The sequence below is a fragment of the Paroedura picta genome, chromosome 4, assembly GCF_049243985.1.
Source record: "Paroedura picta isolate Pp20150507F chromosome 4, Ppicta_v3.0, whole genome shotgun sequence".
In the NCBI taxonomy this organism is placed as follows: Eukaryota; Metazoa; Chordata; class Lepidosauria; order Squamata; family Gekkonidae; genus Paroedura; species Paroedura picta.
In genome coordinates, this window is record NC_135372.1 from 116,736,534 (window position 1) to 116,760,761 (window position 24,228).

Genomic DNA, 24,228 nt, shown 5'->3' on the forward strand with positions numbered 1-24,228 from the left:
GCCCTTTTCACCCCAAGGCTGCCACTGAACAGCGTGATTGATTGATTGATTTTGATTGACTGATTTATAGACCGGCGTTCCCCAATTTGGGCTCACGGCAGTTTACATCATATAAAACACAATAAAACACCCAATAAAAATCCCAGTTTAACATCTTGCAGTGGCAATAATAACTCTAATCCCTCCCCTTGTTCAGCATGGTGGGAAGATGACATTTAATGAGAGTGGGAGCCAATCTAATAGGTCTTAATTGGCAAACTCAATATTGGAGGCGATCCTTGATTGAACTATCGGGAGACTGCCCTGTCCTCAACCATACGCCTTGCGGAAGAACTCCGTCTTGCAGGCCCTGCGGAAAGCTGGTAACTCCAATAGGGCCCTTAGCTCTTCTGGAAGCTCATTACACCATGTTGGGACCAGGACCGAAAAGGCCCCGGCCCGGGTCAAGGCCAGACGAACATCCCTTGGGCCCGAGACAACCAGTAAATTCATACCCGCAGAGCGAAGTGCTCTGCAGGGGGCATAAGCAACCAAGCGATCCCACAGACAAAACTGAATGCTGTTGTGGAGGTTCTTTTGTCTCCTGTTTCATCTGTACAACAACCCTGTTCAGTAGGTCTCAAGTATTTCAATTCAACAACAACCTGTGTGGGAGGCCTTAAATGTTTCTTCTCTACTACAACCCTGTCCAAAGTAGCCCTTTCTGCCTGGGGGGCTGATCTTTGTACTATGAAGATGAGCTGTAATTCCAGGACCTCTCCAGGCCCCATCTGGAGGTTGGCTACCCCTGGGTTGGAAATATTCCTGAAGTTTGTAGGTGGGACTTCAAAATCATAGAATCATAGAGTTGGAAGGGGCCATACAGGCCATCTAGTCCAACCCCCTCTCAACGCAGGATTACCCCTAAGCATCCTAAAGCATCCAAGAAAAGTGTGTATCCAACCTTTGCTTGAAGACTGCCAGTGAGGGGGAGCTCACCACCTCCTTAGGCAGCCTATTCCACTGCTGAACTACTCTGTGAAAAACTTTTTCCTGATATCTAGCCTATATCGTTGTACTTGAAGTTTAAACCCATTACTGTGTGTCCTCTCCTCTGCAGCCAGCAGAAACAGCATCCTGCCCTCCTCCAAGTGACAACCTTTCAAATACTTAAAGAGGGCTATCATGTCCCCTCTCAACCTCCTTTTCTCCAGGCTGAACATTCCCAAGTCCCTCAACCTATCTTCATAGGGCTTGGTCCCTTGGCCCCAGATCATCTTCGTCGCTCTCCTCTGTACCCTTTCAATTTTATCGACGTCCTTCTTGAAGTGAGGCCTCCAGAACTGCACACAGTTCTCAAAGTGTGGTCTGACCAGTGCCGTATACAATGGGACTATGACATCTTGTGATTTTGATGTGATGCCTCTGTTGATACAGCCCAAAATGGCATTTGCCTTTTTTACCGCTGCATCACACTGCCTGCTCATGTTTAGTTTACAATCCACAAGTACCCCAAGGTCTCGTTCACCCACAAGTACCCCAAGGTCTCGTTCACCCACAAGTACCCCAAGGTCTCGTTCACCCACAAGTACCCCAAGGTCTCGTTCAAAATCGTACAATGTCTCAGAGTCCAGCCTTCGAGGAGGCCGCAGGTGCACTTTTGGGCCCGGGGGGGAAGTCCGCGCAGTTGCTGGCCCCAAAAGCACACCTAGCTAGCGCCTGTTGTATTTACAAGTACAACAGGCTTGGTCCCTAGTTATTATTTATATAATAGAATAACTAGATTGATCCTTTGTTTATAAAATAGTCATGCATATAGTTTGGGCAGAGGAATTTCTGGCATGCTTATGGTATGACATGAACAGCAAAGTATGTGTTTACCATGCACACATGAATGATGCACAGATTAATCTTCAGTCTTCTGTGCAGATGCACATTGAGCAAAGAACTGATACACTTCGTAGAAAATTTGATTCTTTCGCCACACTCAACCTGCGCATTACCAGGTACTATACCATTGCACATTGCACAATTACTCTAGTGCAATAATGGGAGGGTACCACTTGTTCCTCTGGGAAAAGATGGCTACTTTTATAGAGCTTCTGCATGAAGGCAAGAAGCATCTGGCTAAACTCCTCCAGGTGGAAGCCTAGCACCTATCCAAGCAACAGATTAATGCAGGCAGACACAATGCTGTCTCTTCCTTCAGAGCCATGGCTTCAGTGCTTGTGCTGAGAAGGCATGCTTGGCTGTGCTCCACAACTCTCCTCCTGACACTGGGCAGAGGATGGAAGACCTGCCATTTGAGACAATGGCACTATTTATCCCAAATGAAGAACAGCAAGCAAACAGCTTATTCATTTGGCCCCACAGCAGGTCCCACCACTCCATATGTTTCTGGGCAAGGTAGTTGAAAAGACTGCAACAGACCAGCTCCTGGCATACTTGGAAGAGGCTTTGGTGCTCGGGTTTAGGCAATTGCTACTTTAGGTTATGGAGTTCTGGTGCTGACCATTCCTCCAAAATCCTGATCAGACTCCATGCCTGAGTTGGAACAGGATCTGTCATCCCTTATCCAGAAGGGGGCATTACAGAGAGTTCCTGACTTAGACCCCAATGACAGGTTTCTACTCTTTTTTTTCTTGGTACCCAAGAAAGATATGAGGCTTTGGCCAGGTCTGATTCCCCCCCCCCCCTAAAGTTTTTGTTGTTGTTAGGTGCGAAGTTGTGTCCGACCCATCGCGACCTCATGGACAATGATCCTCCAGGCTTTCCTGTCCTCTAACCCTGAAAGTTTGAAAGTTCAAAATGTTGGCTTTGGTGTTAGTCCTACAATTGTTAACATTAAACTAATGGTTTTGTGTACTTGACTTTCAGGATGCTTACTTCCACATAGCTATCCACCCATGTTATCACAGGATTCCTGCACTTCAGAATCATAGAGTTGGAAGAGATCTCATGGATCATCTAGTCCAACCCCCTGCACTATGCAGGACGCTCACAACCCTATCGCTCATCCACTGTAACCTGCCACCCCCTTAAGCGTTCACAAAATCAGCCTCTCCATCAGATGGCTATCCAGCCTTTGTTTAAAAGTTTCCAAAGATGGAGAACCCACCACCTCCTGAGGAAGCCTGTTCCACTGAGAAATCGCTCTAACTGTCAGGAACTTCTTCCGGATGTTTCGATGGAATTTCTTTTGAATTAATTTCATCCCATTGTTCTGGTCCGTCCCTCCGGGGCAACTCAGCTCCATCCTCTATAGGGCAGCCTTTTAAATATTTGAAAATGATTATCAAATCCCCTCTCAGTCGTCTCCTCTCCAGGCTAAACAGACCAAGTGCCCCCAACCTTTCTTCATATGTCTTGGTCTCCAAACCCCTCAGCATCTTTGTTGCCCTCCTCTGGATATGCTCCAGTTTATCTACATCCCTCTTCAACTGTGGTACCCAAAACTGAACACAGTACTCCAAGTGAGGCCGAACCAGAGCAGAGTATTTTATTTATTTATCTATCTATATATTTAAGGGCCTCTTGTGGCGCATAGTGGTAAAGCAGCAGACATGCTGCCTCAGCCCATGAGGCTGGGAGTTCAATCCCAGCAGCCGGCTCAAGGTTGACTCAGCCTTCCATCCTTCCGAGGTCGGTAAAATGAGTACCCAGCTTACTGCTGGGGGGTAAACGGTAATGAATCATAGAGTTGGAAGGGGCCATACAGGCCATCTAATCCAATCCCCTGCTCAACGCAGGATCAGCCCAAAGCATCCTAAAGCATCCAAGAAAAGTGTGTATCCAACCTTTGCTTGAAGACTGCCAGTGAGGGGGAGCTCACCACCTCCTTAGGCAACCTATTCCACTGCTGAACTACTCTGTGAAATTTTTTTCCTGATATCTAGCCTATATCATTGTACTTGTAGTTTTTTATTTTATTTATTTATTTAGATTTATATACCGCCCTCCCCGAAGGCTCAGGTTTAAACCCATTACTGCATGTCCTTTCCTCTGCAGCCAATGGGAACAGCATCCTGCCCTCCTCCAAGTGACAACCTTTCAAATACTTAAAGAGGGCTATGACTGGGGAAGGCACTGGCAAACCACCCCGTACTGAGTCTGCCATGAAAACACTAGAGGGCGTCACCCCAAGGGTCAGACATGACTCGGTGTTTGCACAGGGGATATCTTTACCTTTATCTATATATTTATCTTTATATTTATATACCACTGCTCTCAAAAGTCTTGCGGCGGTTTAGAGATTTATAAGAACAATAAAATCCCATAAAAGCCCATTAAAATGTAATTAAGTAAAACGGTACCATCACCTCCCATGATCTGGACATGATACTCCGTTTGATACAGCCCAAAATCTCATTTGTCTTTTTAGCCACCGAGTCACACTGTTGACTCGTGTTCAATGTATGGCCTGCTAAGACTACTGTATCCTTTTCATACATGCTACTGCCGAGAGAAGTCTCTCCCATCCTATATTGGTGTGTTTGGTTTTTCCTACCTAAATGCAGAACTTTACACTTGTCCCTGTCGAACTTCATTTTATGCAGTTTACCCCACTTCTCGAGCCTATCAAGATCATCCTGTATTCTGATTCTGTCTTCGGTTGTGTTTGCTACCCCTCCCAGTTTAGTATCGCCTGCAAATTTAATAAGTATCCCCTCTAAACCCTCATCCAAATCATTTATAAATATGTTGAACAACACAGGCCCCAGGACAGATCCCTGGGGAACTCCACTTATCACTCTTCTCCAAGAGGATGCTGAACCATTAACAAGTACCCGTTGGGTACAATGTCAACCAGATATCGATCCACCTAACAGAATTAGGATCCATACCGCAATTTACCAATTTGTCAACAAGAATATAATGCGAAACCTTATCAAATGCTTTACTGAAATCCAGATAAACTATGTCCACAGCATTCCCCTGATCCAGCAAGGTAGTCACTTTCTCAAAAAAAGAGATAAGGTTGGTCTGATATAATTTGTTCTTGCAAAGCCGTGCTGAGTCTTAGAAATCACAGCTCTCTGTTCCAGCTGCTCAAGGACTGACTTTAAATACAATCATATTTCTTACCAGTACATGGCCGTCTCACTTGGGTCAGTGACTGGGTATTTACTAAATGTATTGTGGTTGTAATAGCACATCTGAATTCTAAAGATTATTCTGGTTACCCATATTTAGATGCCTGACTTGTGACAGCACCTTCCCGCGAAGAACAGAAGTTACAGGTTTCCTTGATTATACAAATGTGCAGGGAATTGGTCTTGGTAATAAATAGGTTAAAAAAATCACATCTCAAACCTTCTCAGAAGGCTTCTTTTACTGAGACCCTTCTGGATCCCACAGTGACCAAAGTTTTCCTACCAAAAGACAGAGCCTTACACATTAATTACAGCTTGACAATGTAGATCAAGAGTAGTCAACCTGTGGTCCTCCAGATGTCCATGGACTACAATTCCCATGAGCCCCTGCCAGCAAATGCTGGTAGGGGCTCATGGGAATTGTAGTCCATGGACATCTGGAGGACCACAGGTTGACTACCTCTGATGTAGATAATCCCTAGTTTAGTTATATATGAGTCAACCACCTCCTTGCCCCAGTGTTTCCATATGTTGTGTTATCTACGTGGCTAATCCTTTGTGTCAGATGTCATAATACATCACCTAGAAACCAGAAGTGTTGTGGGAAGTGAAAGTGGGAACACATGGTTTTGGGAGGCAGGGAAAGGGAGCCTAAAATTGCATTGTGCGGTTGCCTTCCTGTCAGAATTGCGTGACCCTTAAAAATCCATGAAATAATGCCGAAAGAGTATCACCACAGCAAATGATGTTTGGTAGAACAGAGTCATTTGTTCATATTGTGCTGCTGTGCCAAACACCTCAAGAGCATCTCAAAATTGTGCCTGTCTCTGAACAAGGTTGAGGTGCTTGTCTTCAGCTTCTGATTTTTGAGGACTGGTCAGCCCTGTGTGAGGAACAGTGTTTGCTGGCAGGGGCTCATGGGAATTGTAGTTCATGAACATCTGGAGGACCACAGGTTGACTACCCCTGGGGTAGGGGACTTTTGGAGAATATTTGTCTGAGAATCTGTGGTAGCTCTTGTTAGTATCAGTAGTAAATTATTAGATGCTTGGTTGCTTGGATTTTTTCCAGCCAGCCCAGATAACCCTGGAACCAATGTTTCTCGTAAAAATAGAACACTGAGGTCACCATTGCAAGTACCCCCTGAGACTGCAAATTAAAGTGTCTTTTCAAAAACTAATCTGCATTTCCCTCCCCTTTTCACAGCGGATCGTTGTAAAGAGGTGCAGCAGATCCGGGAGCAGCATCCAAACAAAATTCCAGTGAGTACTGTACTTCCTCGGAGGGTATGGGTGTGTGCACATGAGTGCCTCTTCTGTGAATTCTTGGGCAGAATTGTATAGGGTGGACAGTTCTATTTCTCCAATGTTTTTTGTGAACGACAACTGAAAAAAGGACTGATTAGCTGTTTTAGCAAAGAATTATCATATGGCATCTTATGGCTTACTTTGGATATTATGACACAGTTTACTAATTTGCCACAATTTTTGCCTTATCTCTACAGTTAAGATAGTTGTTCACTTGGTGTGAAGAAGAGCGCATGCACTCGCAAGCTCACACCTTGAATAAATCTTTGTTGGTCTTAAAGGTGCAATTGGACTCAATTTTTGTTGTGCTACTTCAGACCAACATGGCTACCCACTTGAATCTATCCTTGCTTCTCCTGAGCCTGTGGCCAGGGTGGTGGCAGACGCTGAGATGGTGAGGACAGGGCTTGTTTCATAGGGGGTGCTGGATGCTGTCCGAATACCTTATGCTTGACGCATCTGGCATGAACTGGGTAAAGATGCATTTTCACAGTTTGGCAAATCGTTGCCCCCTTCCCTACTCACACTGCTATCTCATCCCTGCAATAAATATCTGGTTTTTAATGAGAAAAACTGCTTGTTTTTCACAGAATTGGAACTCACAGCATCATGTTTGGTTTGGCCCTTAGTTCTCTGCTCAGTTCTCTTCTATGTTCGTGAGTTGGCTGGCTTCAGGCAGATTCCCATCCAGGCTGGTTCCAGGTTTCTGTGAGCTCTTGGGACATATAAAGGGAGATGAGGACAAATTGTTTTGGGGTAGGGGAACACCATCAGTGAGAGGGTGTGTGGGAAAGTCAGCTCTTGCCTGCTCTCTGAGCTTGGTGGCAAAGCCTCTTGGCAACCAAAAGCAAAGAGGAGCATACTGATTCTTGGTTGTGTCCCTTAATGCCCCAGGCCCTGACAAATGATGGAAGTTCTGACCAGCCCTGATTTCCATCCACACTGGAGGCATAGGAAAGTCTATTTCTTGTCCTTAGATAGGGGACTGAGCCTGGCCAGCTGGGTTTGTAGCTCTCTTCCAGCCTGCATCCTATCATACCTCACTTGCCTGGCATTTACCTTTCAGAACAGTTATTTGGCCGCTAATCACAGCACCATAAAAAGCCTTTCTCTCCTCTGGCTTGTTACAGCTACTCATAGCTGAAGCCTTTAACCTTGGAGGATGATTTGAGTGAATGGTGAAGAAAAAATCATTTCTGTGATTTGGTTATCTCTGGTACAAATATTATTATAGCCAATTTTAGTTATGCCATAATAAAATTGTGTCTGGTTCTCTGATGTGACTAACATTTGCCTCAGCCATAGCCTGTTCGGAAAACAAAGACTTCTTAATGCCCAGGAAACAACCCAATGTATTTTTTTCCTGAATAATGTGATCATCTTCTGTCTGACTGCCTGCCTGTCTGTCCTTCTCTCTCGCTCTCTCTCTCTCTTGCCTTCACTTGAAAAAGTAATTCAAATGAAGCTACTCTCTGGAATAATTCTAGGTACATCAGCCAGATGGCTAAGAATAACCTAGTACATGGAAGGAGTGAGATAATGGCAAGAACTTAAAGCAACACAAGTGTTGTAAAAAAAAAACCAACAAGATAGATTTGCCTAGTGGTTAGAATGTCAATCTTAGGACCCAGGAGGCCTGGGTTCAAATCCTCATTCTGCCATCATGTTTACTGGTGAACATTGGAGGCAGGATAAGATAATATGCTGGATAAATAAATAGAAAATATTTGTTTGACAGTCATACCAGCTTCATTTAGTGATCCTGAGCAGGGGGTTGGACTAGATGGCCTATATGGCCCCTTCCAAGTCTGTGTTCGTGTCATGTGATTCTTGGGTTCTTGTTATTGTCTAAGGGAATGGCATGAAAGGCCATAACATTTGAGCCCATCCATGTGGTGACCTGTGATCACTGGAGAATCTTCATAGCAGCACCAGGGAGGAATGTGCCCTGGGCATCATCCACAAAAATATTTTGATGGCATCCAAATGATGGAGGCAAGGAGCATTATCTGCCTCAGACTTTACCAGTCATAACTGCATACTTTTAAGATTCTCCTTGCAGCTACAGGAGTTAAGAATTCATTTTCGCTCTCCTACAAAAGTGATATCCAGATGTATATGGTGTATTCCTGGAATACACATTCTTCTGAGTGGCAGTGTTCTAGCTCTGCCTGCTCGTTTTTGTTCTACTGCACTCAGCTCCTCCTTGTAGTGTGCATGGCACCAAGTTCTTTTCAGGATTCCAGTGGGATCAAGGCACCTTCTACTGGTTAGCATCAAACTAGCTTATCATGTACACTATTCTAGGGAATGCAAGTAACCTCATAAAGAACATTAATATGTTCTATTAATTTGATGGTTGGCTGAGATAATAAATTGTGTGTGTGTGTGTGTGTGTACATGTATGCACTTAACTTAGTTATTTGCTGTTGCTAGAATACTGTGTGTAATCAGAAGTTTTGATTGTAATAGCTGGGGTATCATGCGGTGCCTCAGTGAGTCTAACCAGACTTTTATCTTCAACTACAATTTACTGAATCAGGCTGGATGCTCTTGTACATGGTGAGGGGGAAGCCTGGTCACGACAGTCACGTCTAGTATTGCCTCTGCTGCATTGGACAGCATAGCATCTTTCCCTTTTTATTTGAGTTTCCCCCCACCCCAATATCTGTCATTGGTTCTTGGAGACAGTCTGTTGTGCATGAACCGTCAATAAGATCCTCATTCACATGAATGGGTGAAGAAGGAGCTTAGGCAATTCTGCCTCACCCCCATGTGACTTTTTAGTACATCACCTATTCCTGTCTTGAGTATGCTACTCAACTAGTGTTGACTTACTGAGCAGATCAATATAGTGTCCGGACAATTCCTGTAGAATGATTCCCAAGAATGAACTTTGGAGCTCAGACCAGCTTCATCACAAATGGCCTCATGCTAAAGTTTATACCCAGGATTAATCCTTGTTGGTCTTAAAGGTGACAGTGGACTCATACTTTGTCCTGTTCCTGTAGAATAGTTCCTGTAAGTCAGGACACAGGTTTCCTTTTACAGCTGTAAATGTCTGCAAACATATGTAGCCTCTCTCAGAGTATTCTTGGGGTCTCGCCCTTGCAGCTCTTAGATTCCCCGCCCCCCATCTAAACTAACAGCTATCTCAGTTTTGTGTCACCAAAATGTCACCCTAGACTTCTTTAAAGAGAGGCAAGCACATACTGTACATGAAGTGTATGATCGTGGCTAGTTTCTGGCACATCGAACAGCCATGTATTTTGTCAAATGTGTCTTTGAGATTTTCTTTAGTCAGTAACACACTGCTGTAGGTAAAAAACATTTACATCTGTCACATCCACTAATTTATTAATGAAAGCTTGCAGACTTTGTGTCTTAATGTTTTATGCAATAGAAAAGAATATTTTGGCTTGAGTCATTTTGTATTTCCTGGCTAAGTATGTCAAAAGCATAAATTTGAAAGGAAAGTAAAAGGATCTACCAGATAGATTAATGGATTCCAGAAAGCACCTTTACAAGCAGTAACGGATTTTATTGTGATAAAATGGGTATCTTCAATTTAACAAGCATACTTGAAAACTTTCTTTTATCATAGTATTTGACTATTCCACATCTGGCAGTCTTAATACATTCTTGTCTGTTCCACATCTGGTAGTCTGTAGCATATTTATCCTGCCTTTTCTCAGAACAGCCCATATGGTTCTCTCCTCCTCCATTAACAGTCCTGTGAGGTAGTATGTATAGTGGATAAAGGGGTATACTAGGATCCTGAGTGACCCAAGTTGAAATTCCCATTTCTACCATGGAAGTTCACCGCGTGACCTTGGGCTCATCAGAAATTCGTGTCCTAGCCTACCTTACAGAGTTGCTGTGAGAAAATGGAGGAGGGGAGATCAGTGTTCTAAGTTGTGTTGGAACCCATCTGTGGGGAGAAAAATGGGATGTGAACACAAAGAAACACATCGTAGTTTAAGCTGAAAGTAAGTAACCATTCTAAGGTCCTGACTATGCTCCTACTGTGTATACCCACCTTCTGGCCTATCTAGTTTGAAACAAACAATACTACTTTGAGAAACTACTTCTTAAAAACCTGCAAGGACAGGGAAGAATAATTTACCTTTCCACAGCTGCCTGCCTTCTCCGACTTCACCAACCTATTCTTGACTTTTTCTTCACGTGCCTCCTGTCTACAGTGTCTTTTGTCCCTGCTGGATCAACTTAATCTTATGACTCCTCAGCAGGCATTCACTTGTGAATAATCTGGGCTATCATTTTCTTGGATAAGATCTAGAGCACATTGTTTATGACCTGAAGAGCAGGGGCAGAAGAGGGGGACAGGGGGGAGACCTGAAACCTCCACAGCACTGACTCTCTGGAGAAGATTCTTATTTGCCAGCAGCTCTTTTACAGACTTGAATTAGTTTGTTCTGGCAACTCCGGCATCAGGCCCATTCCCTGTTTTGTTACAGTATGCTTTATTTCAGCTGCAAATCTACCGGGCCAGAGTTGTGTCAGCTCTAGGAGGCTGCTGGAGTTAAATAACTTGCTGTAGTAACAGCATCCCGTTTGCTTCTCCCAGGTGTCTTTCAATCCCGGGCAGCTGATACAGAGCCTTGACAGAAATCCCTGAGAAGTCAGCCCTGTCAGTGTCAGCTCCAGATATTTGCCAGCTGCTGCCTAACAGTGAGGGGTCCAGGGCGGCCTCCTCTCCTTCCATTGCAAATGTTTGCTTTTTGGAGGGAGGGGGCAGAGAAATGTCTTCTGGCGTTTCTGTCAGACATCAGCAGGTGCTGTCCGCGAACTTGATGAAGGGAACAAATTCACAGAGGGAGCACTCCTGAAGCCATCCGGGGTTTATGCTGTTCTGTTGTTTGTGTTTCTATTTTTTTGTTAGTGGTGCAGATGGATTTTCTAGCTTAGAAAGATCAGCCGTAATCCAGCACCAGTTATGTTTCTGAAAGGACCTGAGCATCATCTCTGGCTGCAAGCTTCTGACTGCTTTTCTGCCATTCAAATATGGCTTTAAAATGAAATTAAAATTGCCAGGGTTCATTCTGACTTGGTCTCGTTGATGCTGAATTCGGCTCCTTCCCCTTTCTCCTTGATGTTTTCAGTGGCAAAGGATAAATGAATGTTTGAGGATGTTTTTTATTCCCAAATTCCCACCAATTGGTGCAAATGCCTGAAACTCACTTCCTTTCCCTTTTTGTGCCCACAGGATGGATGTATTTTTATTGAGGGAGAGCAAGGGGGGGGATTTGGATCTTGGGAGCTGAGTTCCCCTTCAGGGCACAGAAGGACTCAGAACTACCACCCTCCCAAACTCCAAAAAAGGGTCCTCTGGCAGGGAGCTGGCAGGCAGGATGACCCAGAGTTGTTTTTCCTGGACAGACCGTTCTGTGGGCTGAGTACTCCATTCAGCCTTTAAAAAACTCCACCATGGGCTCCAGGCTTTCATCCCCTCTGGAGCCTGGCATAGTGCCTGGAGTAATGCGCTAATTTACATCTAGAGCCAGATTTGCGGGGGGAGGTCCTTTCCCCTGCTATTTTTCTTACAGGAGTGGTAGATTTTTATCATTGATAAACACCTTCTCCTCCCCCCCCCATTTGGATCTCTGGTTTGCGCACTTAATGCCATTCTACTTTTTAATACAGGGAATGCTAAGCAGAGGACCTGCATCCATTAGGGCCTCTGAATTCAGTTTCATTTTTTTAATGCCTCTAGCTGAGATGAACTTTTTCCCTTCAATTTCAGTGCATATAGAGGGCAGTGGCTCTTTTGCAAAAAAAATGAAAGCTGTGATGTTGGGGGACCTGATAATAGATGGTTATAATGCCACTGTTCTATTACTATCAATATGTATAGTGGAAGAGGCCGTGGGGGCGGGGGCAGGAGTTTGGAGATAGTAAAGGGAAAGAATAGGAAAGGAAAAATGGGTGAGGGGGCCACTCAACTGGGAGTCCTATTGCTGGCAGGCAATCACTAACACATGGAAGACCCCCTTGCTGTCTTAATGTAGCATTTGCTTTCCTCCAAAAAAATACAAGAAGGGAAACAGTGGTGTCGCTCTCCCTCCCTGCCTCATCAATTTATGATGTGATTTATGGTCTGGACAATACTTTGTGTAGGACTTCTGGTACTGGCAAAATATGGCTGGAACACATAATGGTGATGTTCTTGTGGAGGCCCTTAAAGTTTCTGTAGAGCCAAGTTGTTGACAACTCATTGTATGTAACACGTTTCCATCCTCATTTGGCCTTCAGCCAAAGTTACCACTTTGGACTGTTTCTAGGAGCCACCACAGCGTCACTCCAATAGTGTACAGCAGGGGTAGTCAAACTGTGGCCCTCCAGATGTCCATGGACTACAATTCCCAGGAGTCCCTGCCTGCGAATGCTGGCAGGGGCTCCTGGGAATTGTAGTCCATAGACATCTGGAGGGCCGCAGTTTGACTACCCCTTGTGTACGGCTTTCCTGGTGCCTAATTGACTGCAAAATACTACTGCTTATGCAAGGTGTTCATTTGATCAGTTGTGACATTTCCTTGCATTATGTGAGGTGTCAGTTCTTGCCCAGCAGGTGCTTGGCACAAAATAAGAGGATGCCTGAATATATAAATTACTACAGTAACTGGAGGCTTGTGGGACTTCCTGTCATTTGCTATGGAGTGAGGTAGGGACGCTGGAAGGGAAGCCTTGTTTGCACTGAAAAAAGCTCTCAGAATTGTTTCCTAGCTGATTAGTAGAGGTAGCTCAGAACTGGCTTTGGCCAGCTGGCCACCCTTAGCCGAAAGGATATTACTTTCTCCAGGGCAAAGAATGTAGGTAGCCACAGTAGTCCATAGCAAACTACCCCCCCCCTCAAAAAAAAGAGCTGTGTAATATATTTTGTATATTTGGCCTTGATAAACCATTTTGCAAGTCCTTCAGGTCATGCTGTTAAGGCCAAAGTCTTATGACCTAATCCAAGATCACTTCTGTAACCTTCTTTAAGTGCCAAGTCCATGGTGTTTAGTTAAAAGGCGCTAGATATTTTAACCTAGGTCACTCAACGCTGTTAGTGGTGATTACCAAATACAATTGCACAGTATTATCATTCCTTACTATTGAAACAAAAAATATAAATGCCAGTCATTTAATCCATAATAAAATTGTCTGCAACAGTTGCATTTCAATGTTAACCTTGACTTTTTAGTAGGGACATAAGATGTAACCTGCTCCTTCAAACCAACAGCCCATCTGTTCCTGTTTCCTAAATATGACAGTGTCTGTTAAGATTCCCCAGAAGTTTACTGTAGGAACATGGACATCACCCTTTCCTGCCTCTTGGCCACACCAGCATCTGGTATTCAGTGACAGATTGCTTCCTTCCATGGAGCTCTCATTCAGTTGCTATTGCTAATAGTCACAGTTCATCCATAATTTTTCTCATCCACTTTTAAAGTCATCTAAGATAGTGGCCATAACCACATGCTGTAACAGTGAGCTCCTCAAGTGAATTGCACGCTATGAAAAAATGCTTTCTGTTGTTTGTCCCGAAATACATTCAATGTTCTAGCATTTTAAGTGAGGATCCATGCATTAGTGTAGAAACCTTTATGCCTTTAGTAGCTGCCTTGACTCCTGCGAGTCCCGGTCAGTGCTAGAGGAGATCAGCCCTGCCTGCTCCTGAAGATCCTGAAGATCAGTGGGACCGGTAGCGGTCCATGGATCAGTTGGTACCGGGCCGCGGCTCCTCCTTGTCCTCCTCCCCGGCTGCTGCCTCGGGGACTGCTCTGCCGCCAGCTCACCTTTGGTGCTCTCCGGTGGCTGCCATGGCTGGGGCTCCCCCTCGGCATGGCACTGCGCAGCTGCTGCTGGCAGCGCCCCCCAGTGGGTGGTGGGAAGTCAGGGGCACCAGCAGGAAAGCAAGCGGAGCAGGGGCTCAGGCAGCGACGTCCCTTGGCAAAAGACTACCCCCCCCAGGCCTCAGTAAAATTGTCAAGTGTTGACCAGTCCCCGGTGATAAAAAGGTTTAGGACCACCGCTGAAGATGAAACTCAAATACTTTGGCCACCTCATGAGAAGGACTCCCTGGAGAAGAGCCTAATGCTGGGAGCGATCGAGGGCAAAAGAAGAAGAGGACGACAGAGAATGAGGTGGCTGGATGGAGTCACTGAAGCAGTAGGTGCAAACTTAAATGGACTCCGGGGAATGGTAGTGGACAGGAAGGCCTGGAGGATCATTATCCATCGGGTCGCGATGGGTCGGACACGACTTCGCACCTAACAACAACAAGCTGCCTTCCCTAAACTGAAAAACCCTTAAACTCTTTAGTGTTTTCTCTAAGGAAATGTGCTCCAACCCTTTGATCATTAATTTGGTTGCCCTTTTCTGCATCCTTCTCAGCTATATAATTTGAGATGGGACAAGCAGAATTATATTTATTTATTATTGCTTTTTCATACCACACTTTCAAAAGGCTCAGGGTGCTTTACATCACAGCAAAACAATACAGTTTCAAATAAATTAAAATTACCATACTAAAGCACAGCAATCTAAAAATAATAAATGGTTACAATCACTGGTCATATTTCCTGTGCCATTATTGTTCAGGAGTAGTCTGATAATGATTATTAAAAGATGGCTCCAAGCCAGCTACTAAATTCACACGATTTACAAAACCATAATCCAACAAATAATGGTAGTGTACAAATGTCCTTCAGGAACGGTTTGTCTTTCTCAACAACTGAAGTGGGGAGAAAATACTAAGCCCAATGTTTAACTTGGTTTTGACATTACAAGTGTATGTACAGATGAACAGATGCATAAGGAGGCCAGTTTGTTGGTAGATTTTTTAGGTCCTCATCATAGGCCCAGTCAAATAATTCTGTGTTGCAGAACCTGCGGAACTGTTGTAGGTTGTGCAGGGCCCTGATCGCCTGTGGAAGAGTGTTCCACCAGGCTGTCACCAGGGTCAAAAAGGCACATTTGCTTGTGAATTCACCATTGCTTGTGTATTCATTGCTTGTATATATACCATTGTTTGTGTATTCTGCTCCAGATCTCTTGAAAATCTAATTTCCATCGAGATTTTTATACTGGGAATTTTACATTCTCTGCAAGTTCCTTCCAAGAGATGCTCAGATGTTGTCAGAGTAGTGGCTGGGGAGTAGATTTTCCATCCATCTGATCTGCAAGATCAGCATGACATCCAGCTTAGTGCAGTGGTTAGGCTGTCAGACTAGGATCAGGAGACCCAAGTCTGAATCCCCAGTCTGCCATGGAAGCACACTGGGTTACCTTGGGGCCAGTCAAACACACTTAGACTAACCTACCTCACAAGCTGTTGTAAAGAGAAAATGAGGAGAGAAGAATGTTCACCTTCCTGTTCATTCAGCAAAGCAAGAAAAACCTGGAAAGCGTGTACAAACTAAAAGTGGTTCTGTACCTTTCTGTACCTTCTAAAGTGGTACTTTCACTTTTCAGCTTTGTTTTTATTTCTAGATGTTCCAGCCTGCGGGTGGGAAGGTGGTACCCTCACTAAGAAAGATATCTGGCTTGTTGTGATGGCTTGACCACTCACTGAGCTCTGTTTGTAGCTAGTGCTGTCTGGTACGTGGATTGGTAATGCAATGGATCCACTCACAGTGTGCATGTATCCTTTAGTGAATCTTTGCCTCTTTCCTGGTTGACCAGAGGCATAGTTTTTACACACGCAAGGACTAAATAATCCATAGTACTGTATCTCCCACAATGGCTAGCAGGTGCTCACTTTCTGGACCACAACTGATTTTGTCTAGAGAAGACCAGACAGTAATTCAGTTCAAAGAAACAGCCCTTGGAAGTCACTCAGTGGCAGACAAGAGGAAGCGTTTCTGCAGTTAACATGGTTCCATGGTCACAGCATGTTATGATGGCCATTTTCAGAGAAGGCTTTAAAATGTATTTACAGAGGGAGATGTATATTAATAGCCATAGTAAAGAATGGAACCTTCAGTGGCAGGATACTTCTGATTGCCAGTAACTGGAAGCAACCATCAGCAGATAACTAGTTCCTCGTGACTTGGTAGTAGAGCTGCCAACCTCCAGGTGGCACCTGGAGATCTCCTTCTATTACAGTTGATCTCCAGATTACCAGTTCCCCTAGAGAAAATGGCTGCCTTGAAAGTTTGATTCCATGGCATTGTACCCTGCTAAGGTTCCCTCTCCCCAATCCCACCCTTCCCAGGCTTCACCCCCCCAAAAAAATCTCCAGGTATTTCCCAACCCAGAGTTGGTAACCCTACCTGGTAGTGAGCTTGTAGTGGTATCTGAGTAGCTCTGTTGGATGGATGGGACAGTAGTCTGATCATCCTAGAAAATTGTCCTGTTCTACTTGTGAGTATGTCATGAGGAGAGAGACATTTATTTTGTATCACTTCAATAGAACTACAGTAGTATGTCTTGGAGCATGAGATAAATGTTCATAGGAGCATTCCGAGAAAAGAGCCAGGAGTTCATGGATAAAATATGGGTTGCTACCACATGGAGTTCTTACTTCACACACACATGCACAAAGTGTGTTTCATGTTTGCTTCTGCATGACCTTACTGTGCTTCCATCGGTCTTCCAGGATTTCCCATGGTCATCTGCAGTTTTCCCCATGCTTTCCTGCACCTAAAGTGAGCTTGGGAAAGTACGAAAGGGGAGTTGTGCCAAATTAGGTGTCAATTCGTCTCCTGCTTGTTATCCCCTTTCCTTTCAAGGATAATTGTCATAAAATTTTATAAACACTTTACTTGTATACTGACTACCAATAATGTTTTTTTTAAAAAATAGCAAAACAGCATGTTGGAGTTATAGAGAGGGGTATGTGGAGAATTGTAGGTTGCACGAGAAAGTATGGGATAAATCTCCATGCAAAAGTACCATTGCTATGGTACCCTCTGGGGACAAAGGAACATCATACCAGGGGTCTGTAGGATCTTGAAAACACCAGCCCAGTCACTGCTTTCTTGCATAGATGGTTTTATTTCCAGTTGGAAGCTCCAGTTACCTGACAGTGTGGTTATCTTCACTTACCTCATGGTTACAATATATTATAAAGGAGAAGAGCCACAATACAGCAGCATACCACTTTGCCTAGGGACCTCTCTGACACAATTCTTTCCCCCTCTGGCTTGTTCTTCTTCCCCCTTCTTCCCCTGGCTGTTTTGGCATTCTTTTCTGCTCCTGTGCCTCCTCTTTCCGTTTCCATTTCCTTTGTCTTTATAATCCTTTATCATTTCCATTTCCTTTGTCTTTATAATTCACATCTGGCCCTTGAGCTAAGCTCCACCTTCCTCTTCTCTGTTCCCTTGCTCCCTCATCCATGCCCTGCTTTAAAACACTGGGCCAAGAGATTGTTCACCCATCTAGGCTTGCTTATTGTTTTCATACCTTTTGAGCTTCCCTGGGGCAGACTGCCAAAGCTGTCTTGTTGCTGCAGCTACCACAGCTGCCTCCTTCTGTTGTGAGTTTTCCGGCTGGGCCCAGGGGTGCGGCCTACCCCCCTTCAGACTAGGTCACTGTCAGGTGCCTGCCATAGTTCCTTTGCAGTTACAGCCAGAGGGAACTGGAATTGTCCCCATGTTGAAGTGAACAAGATCCAGCCAGACAGATTAAGATGCTTCTTCCACTTTTCTAAAACTTCAGTGGGAAAAGGCTTTGTTCTTCTAGATCAGGGGTAGTCAAACTGCGGCCCTCCAGATGTCCATGGACTACAATTCCCATGAGCCCCTGCCAGCAATTGCTGGCAGGGGCTCATGGAAATTGTAGTCCATGGACATCTGGAGCCCGCAGTTTGACTACCCCTGTTCTAGATACTTCAGGAGTGATAACTCTATGAAGAAAGAAGAATCAGCAGCTTTGGGACCTAATTTGCATCATTTTGATTAGATAATTTAATTATGGGAGAGGCCCCATTTCCATATATATGTGCAGCTTCTTTTGATACCTGAGACTTTCATTCTGAAAGCCATGGGTGGCAGGAAGGAAGTTAGTGATTGAAAATGTTCAGCAGAGCTTGCCAGACAAGGCTGTTACGCCAAGCCTATGACTGAGGCCAAGGACCATTAGAACATCTACTGGCCTCCTTGCCTAAACCCACCTACGGACACCTACAGTGCTACCCCCCACCTTTCAGACACAGGAGGGATTTTAGATGGAGCAGGCACATTTATTTTAATTTATTTTAATTAATGTAATTGGATTTTGTTGAGTTTTATACTGTTTATATCTGGTGCACTTTAATTTGTAAGTTGCCCTGAGCTGTAGGGAAGGGCAGCATATCTTTAAACAGCCCCGCGGCGCAGAGCACCGCGGACTGAATAAAGGAGTAAGGGCTGTGTGGGAGGAGTTAGGGCGGGCCCTGTCCGGGATAAAAACTCGGAGGGGCCAATCAGGAGCCGCAAAGCGGCTCCTGATTGGCTCCTCCGAGTGTCCATCCCGGCCCAAGCAGCCAATTCGCGCGGCTCCCCATTGGCTGCTTCACCTGGGCAGGGAATCTGGCCGGCTGCTCAAGACAGCCACGGGTGGGGACTGGGCCACGCCGCCTTCTCCCGGCCGCTCCAGCGGCCGGGAGAAGGCTCCACCGAGCCACGGGTGGGGGCTGGCCCTTTGGGGTTTGGGAGGGGGGTTCCCCTTTCACATCTAGCGCCCATTTCATTTGAATATGAAATGGGATTTTAATCTAGTAAATAAAATAATAGTGCAGAAGGAGAGATGGAGGTTCAGCAGGGCTGAGGTAATCTTTGTGATTCCTGTGATTTAGGAAATGTGTGTGGGGGGGTGAGTTGTGTTGGAGCCTTAGCTTTCATCTGGCAATCTCAGAGTTCTCCATTTCCTGTTTGTCAGTCAGCACAGTGAAGATGGTGCGTCATTGGCTGAATTGTTTGTTTATGTTGGCTTAGAAGGTTCCCCACTCATTGTAAGGGAGTGGCCTCCATTCTGTGTTCCTACAAGAGCGTTTGGAGGATACAGGCATGCTGCATTGTGACAAATAACTGATGGGGGTTTTTAAATGTATACCATGCATCTCAGCCAAGGCTTTAATGCAGCTTCTGTTATGAAGCCAGCGATTCAAAGCAATTCAGGAAACCAGTAAGAAAGTACAGAGGCAACAGGGGGAAAAAACACAACTGTCTTTAAAATAAATAAGCAACCTGTGCATGCTGCCAACCAAAGACAAAAACCTCTTATTTACCATGGTTTGATTCATGGCATTGCTGGTACGTGGTGGGGGTCAGTTTGGAATGGGGAGGTAAAGAACAGCAAAAACGTTTGTGCCTTCATTTGTATTAATCTGCCAGCCGCATTTGTAACCTATTAGTGCTTGTGTTTGCAACCAGATTTTCAGAAGACAATGGGCTGGATCTGGCAAAGGAATTTGCAGAAGGAGCTGATGGAGCTGATCTTTCCTTTCCACCTTCAGGGGTAGTCAAACTGAGGCCCTCCAGATGTCCATGGACTACAATTCCCATGAGCCCCTGCCAGCATTTGGACATCTGGAGGGCCGCAGTTTGACTACCCCTTGAAACTTCTCCCTGAGGATGTACAGAACCTCACAAGCAGTGCATGCCACAGGATGGGGTGAATCAAGTCACAAAGCAAATTGGGAAAAATTGCCTCCTTCCTCCTCTTCTACTCACAGGTTGGGTCAGTGAAGGGGGCAAAGAAGGGGCCTGCCTGGTTTCCTCTCATTGCTATAGCACTGTCTTGTTGCATATTTGGTTTGCAGAGGTCTTCCCATGCTCAAAGCAGAGTTTGAAGACAAACAGCATGTTGTGTGAGGAAGGGAAAGTCCACTCTAACTGTTTCCTTCTGTAGTCTTCTTCCACTGGATTCAACCCATTAATGAGAGTTGCCTTTATAAGGCAGCACAAAAAAACTCACCCAATTGTTTCTCTTTCACACCAGGTCATTATTGAAAGATACAAGGGAGAGAAGCAGCTGCCAGTGCTGGATAAGACCAAATTTCTAGTCCCTGACCATGTCAACATGAGTGAACTGGTAAAAATAATTCGGTAAGTGGATATGCCTCTAAGCAAACCCTTAGTGATCTACCCCTACAGCCAAAGTACCATAGGGATGGGGTTTATGGGTTGAAAGGAATAATGTATAAGGTTTTGGTTTTGACCTTTAAGGCCCTTCATGGTCTGGGACCCATGTGTCTGTGGGACCGCTTGTCGTTCTATGCCCCTCTCAGGGCTTTGCACTCTGCAGACACCAATCTGCTGGTCATTCCCGGCCCCAGAGAAGCCCATCTGGCCTCGACCAGGGCCAGAGCCCTGGCTCACAGGGCTGTTGTCAAGAATGCCATTGGGAGTAGGAAGAGAGAAAAATGCAACAGGTAAAGAAGCAGCAGCAAAGGAATCTTGTTGGTTTGCAAAAGTGTGTCACCAAGTATAAAGGATTAATTGAATGTATTTATTTAAAACATGTACTTTGCTCTTGGCCTAAATTCAGAGTTAATTAAGATTGTCTTTGTGGCACTCATTACAGTGCATGGACTTCCCCCTGTGCTTGGGTTGATTTTAGCTCTACTCTAGACCAGTGGTCTTCAACATAAGGGTCAGGATCCTTAGCTGAGTCGAAAAACCCAACCCGCTTCTCCATAGACACTGACATTGTCCTTCCCTTTGGAAAGATCTGCTGATAGTATATACTACTAGTAGTGTGTACACAGAGACATTAAGCTGTACCTCCTGCTGTTCTTTGAACGCAATACTGAGAAGAGCAGCAGTATGTTGAGGGAAAACCATCCATAAGTTGGAGAAGATTCCTCTACAATGTTGACTCTTGGCTTGCTCCTCATTACGGGATATACCGTAATGCCCCTCTTCCTTTCATGTTGCCTCTCTTCCTGTCTTGTAAGCCTGATGGCACATGACTTCCTGTTATGTGCTTGCAGCTTAGTAGGTCCCAGTTCAGGGAAGGCTGAAGTCCACTGCCTTGGACTATTGAACTGGAAAGACCGGATTCCTTCCCTGTGTCTATGCCATTATCAAGACGGTCAGCATTCCAGATTCTGCCTAATAATGGCACAGAGCCCTACTATTTTTAGCCTCTTTGCCACCCACATCTTAATTGTTGCTGGAGAGAGTTGGGCCTGTGTGTTTATCTCCGCTGCAATGACATCCTTTGTCCCCTTCTGCCAGGCGCCGGCTGCAGCTGAATCCTACTCAGGCATTCTTCCTGTTGGTGAACCAGCACAGCATGGTGAGCGTTTCCACTCCCATCTCTGAGATCTACGAGCAAGAGAAGGATGAAGACGGCTTCCTCTACATGGTCTATGCCTCGCAGGAGACCTTTGGCTTCTGAGCTCTTAAGCCACCAGAGGACTGACTCCAAACTGTTGCATAAATAATACCCCCAACTCCCCCCACTTCAGCAAACAGTGCTGAGAGAGGCTTGTGGCCCAGGAGCAGCACAAAAGCGACTTGTGCTCCTCTACCCCTCGCAGTGCAACAGACCAAGATAGTTCGGTGTGTATGTGAACATGTGACTTCCCAGTCTCAACTTTTTCCTCGCCGTTGCTCCACCCCTTGTGTATGACACTCAACGCTGTTTCACTTCTCATACTGTGTGCTCTCGCTCTCTCTTTTCTCTGTTGTCATAATGTCCTTTTTCTTAGTCCAATGCCAAATCAACATGGCTTCTGGCAGGCAGAGGAAGAAATGAAACATTTCCTTGCCTGCCTAGGGAGGAGGAAGAGGGACTTGTCTGCTGAACCTTTATTAAAAAGCAGGAAGTCTGCAGAACAATCCATAAGTATTGCTCTTGAGTTTTAATTGATTTTAATGACATGCATATCAATTCTTGGTGCTACGAAGTAGAATTAGGCGTCTCTACAGGGCTGTGTATAATGTATATCTCTTAGAGTTATTTTATTATTTTTCAGCAGGATGGGGGGAGATATAATTTGCTTGTATTATGTAGGTTTTGAAAGAACAGCAACAAAACAACCCAAGCTTCTTTGCACTTTAAAATGTAGTAGAGGTGAGAGTGGAATTAGCGTGTTTTTCACGGGTCTGCTGAACCCTGTGTTGTTTCTTTGTTGATATTTGTCCTTTTGTCTTTGATTAGTTTGGGTATTTTGTTGTTGTTTTTTAACGAAAAAAAAATGCCAGCCTCTTTTTCTTTCTTACAGTCTTGCATGCGGAGATTTTTATCTTCCTCATAACCCTGTATTTTCTTTTGTTCCTTGTGGCAAACAGAACATTCGCTCAAGGAATGTACTGATGTATATTGTTCCTTCCCACCCACCCCCTTTTTAAAAGAAATTACGATACCAAAAAAGTGTGTATGACAGGAGAACGAAATACACCCAGTTGAGTCTCTGCAAATATCTATATAAATAAAGATAAATTAAAATTGGGTGTTGTAAAAAGCAGTGGATATCTCTCCCCCAGCCATGGCCTTTTGATCATGCACGCCTGATCTCTTTGGAAGATTTTGCTACTGTTGTAAATAGGAGGGATAGTGAAACCGTTAACTCACCAGTTCCCGACGTTAATTTCTGTTCTCACAAAGTTGGTCCTACAGGCAGATACAGAGAAAGATTGATGCTGTTTTGGAATGACCCACAAAGTGAAACTCAACACATGTTGAAGTCCTGTGATTGGATCTCCCGAGGTGAAACTAGGCCTTAAAAAGTAGCCATGATGGGGTTACTCGTGGGAGGATATGGAGTGGCAGATCCATCTATTTAAAAAGGTCTTATTTGAATATATTGATAGCCAAACAGCCTGAATAATCCGGATTAACTTGACCGTGTCACCGTTTGGAATTTAAGCAGGATTGGCCATGGCTAGCACTGGTATGGCAGACCACCAAGGAAGACAAGGGTTACCATGTAGAGAAAGGCAATGGCATATTATTGTTATGGATCATGGGCAAGGTTGTATGGGAGAAGGCGGTCCTCCAGAGACTTTGTGTTGCTAAAACGCTTCTAAGCACTGCTCGTTCTTCTCCTGGGCACTCCTGTGCCAGCATTGCACCATACCCTGTACTGCTACAGGAAAATGGATATGATCATCAGCATTCAGTGCTCTGAATAACTGGAATTTAACAGCATCGGGGGGGGGGGGGCAAGTTAGATGTTTGTCCAACATGTTTGCGCAGCCCTGAACTGTGGATTGGGCTGATAAAACCATGATTTTTGTTTGAACAGTTCAGGGGTAGCATCTGACATTGTACTTGGGCCTGTTCACACAGGAAGAAGTCTCAAGGCAGTGAAAGCTTTCAGCAGTTATGTGTACCGCGCCTCCTTACCTAAAGCAACAAATGAACATGGCTGTGTTTTGTCTATTTAAATCAGGAAGATTTAAATCTGAGAAGCAAATCAACTCATTCACGGCTTCCTTTTAACAGTGTATGAGAAAGGCCTGACCAAGGCTCATAAAAATGCCTGACCAAGGCTCATAAAAGGCTTGTGATTTCCCTTGAGCCAAATAGCCAGCGTGTAGGGCTTAGGCAAATCCATCAGTGATTACTCCCTGCCCCAGATCCTGTTGGTCCCTATTGCTTTTGCCTGCTTGTCATGACCCATCCTGCCCTATTAGCAGCCAGCCTACTCACAATTTCATCTCCTTCCTTAACTAATGCTCTTTGCTCTGAGACTATGGGCTTCCTTGCCATAGGGATTGGTTTGTGTTCCCTTCACACACCCTTCTTTCCTGCAGAAAAGAAGCTTGTGTGGTAAACCGGGAAACATCTTTTCCTATTAGTTCTACTATAAAGCCACTGGTCCCTACTAGTTCAATCCCAGGTAGGACTGAGCCTCTAGGGAACACAAAGCTTTGGCAGAATGTTAGCAACATGCAGGGCAATCGAGTATG

General features: G+C 44.8%; 1 protein-coding gene across 1 annotated transcript in view; it reads left to right on the forward strand.

Moving 5' to 3' along the window:
* Nucleotides 1-22,765, forward strand: part of MAP1LC3A (microtubule associated protein 1 light chain 3 alpha) — a 36,451-nt gene extending 13,686 nt beyond the window's left edge. The window contains exons 2-4 of the mRNA XM_077335312.1: nt 6,279-6,334; nt 20,306-20,412; nt 21,547-22,765. Coding sequence (XP_077191427.1) covers nt 6,279-6,334; nt 20,306-20,412; nt 21,547-21,709 — 326 coding nt within the window. The 3' untranslated portion in view covers nt 21,710-22,765. The remainder of the gene's footprint in view (nt 1-6,278; nt 6,335-20,305; nt 20,413-21,546) is intronic.
* The last annotated feature ends 1,463 nt before the right edge of the window (nt 22,766-24,228 follow it).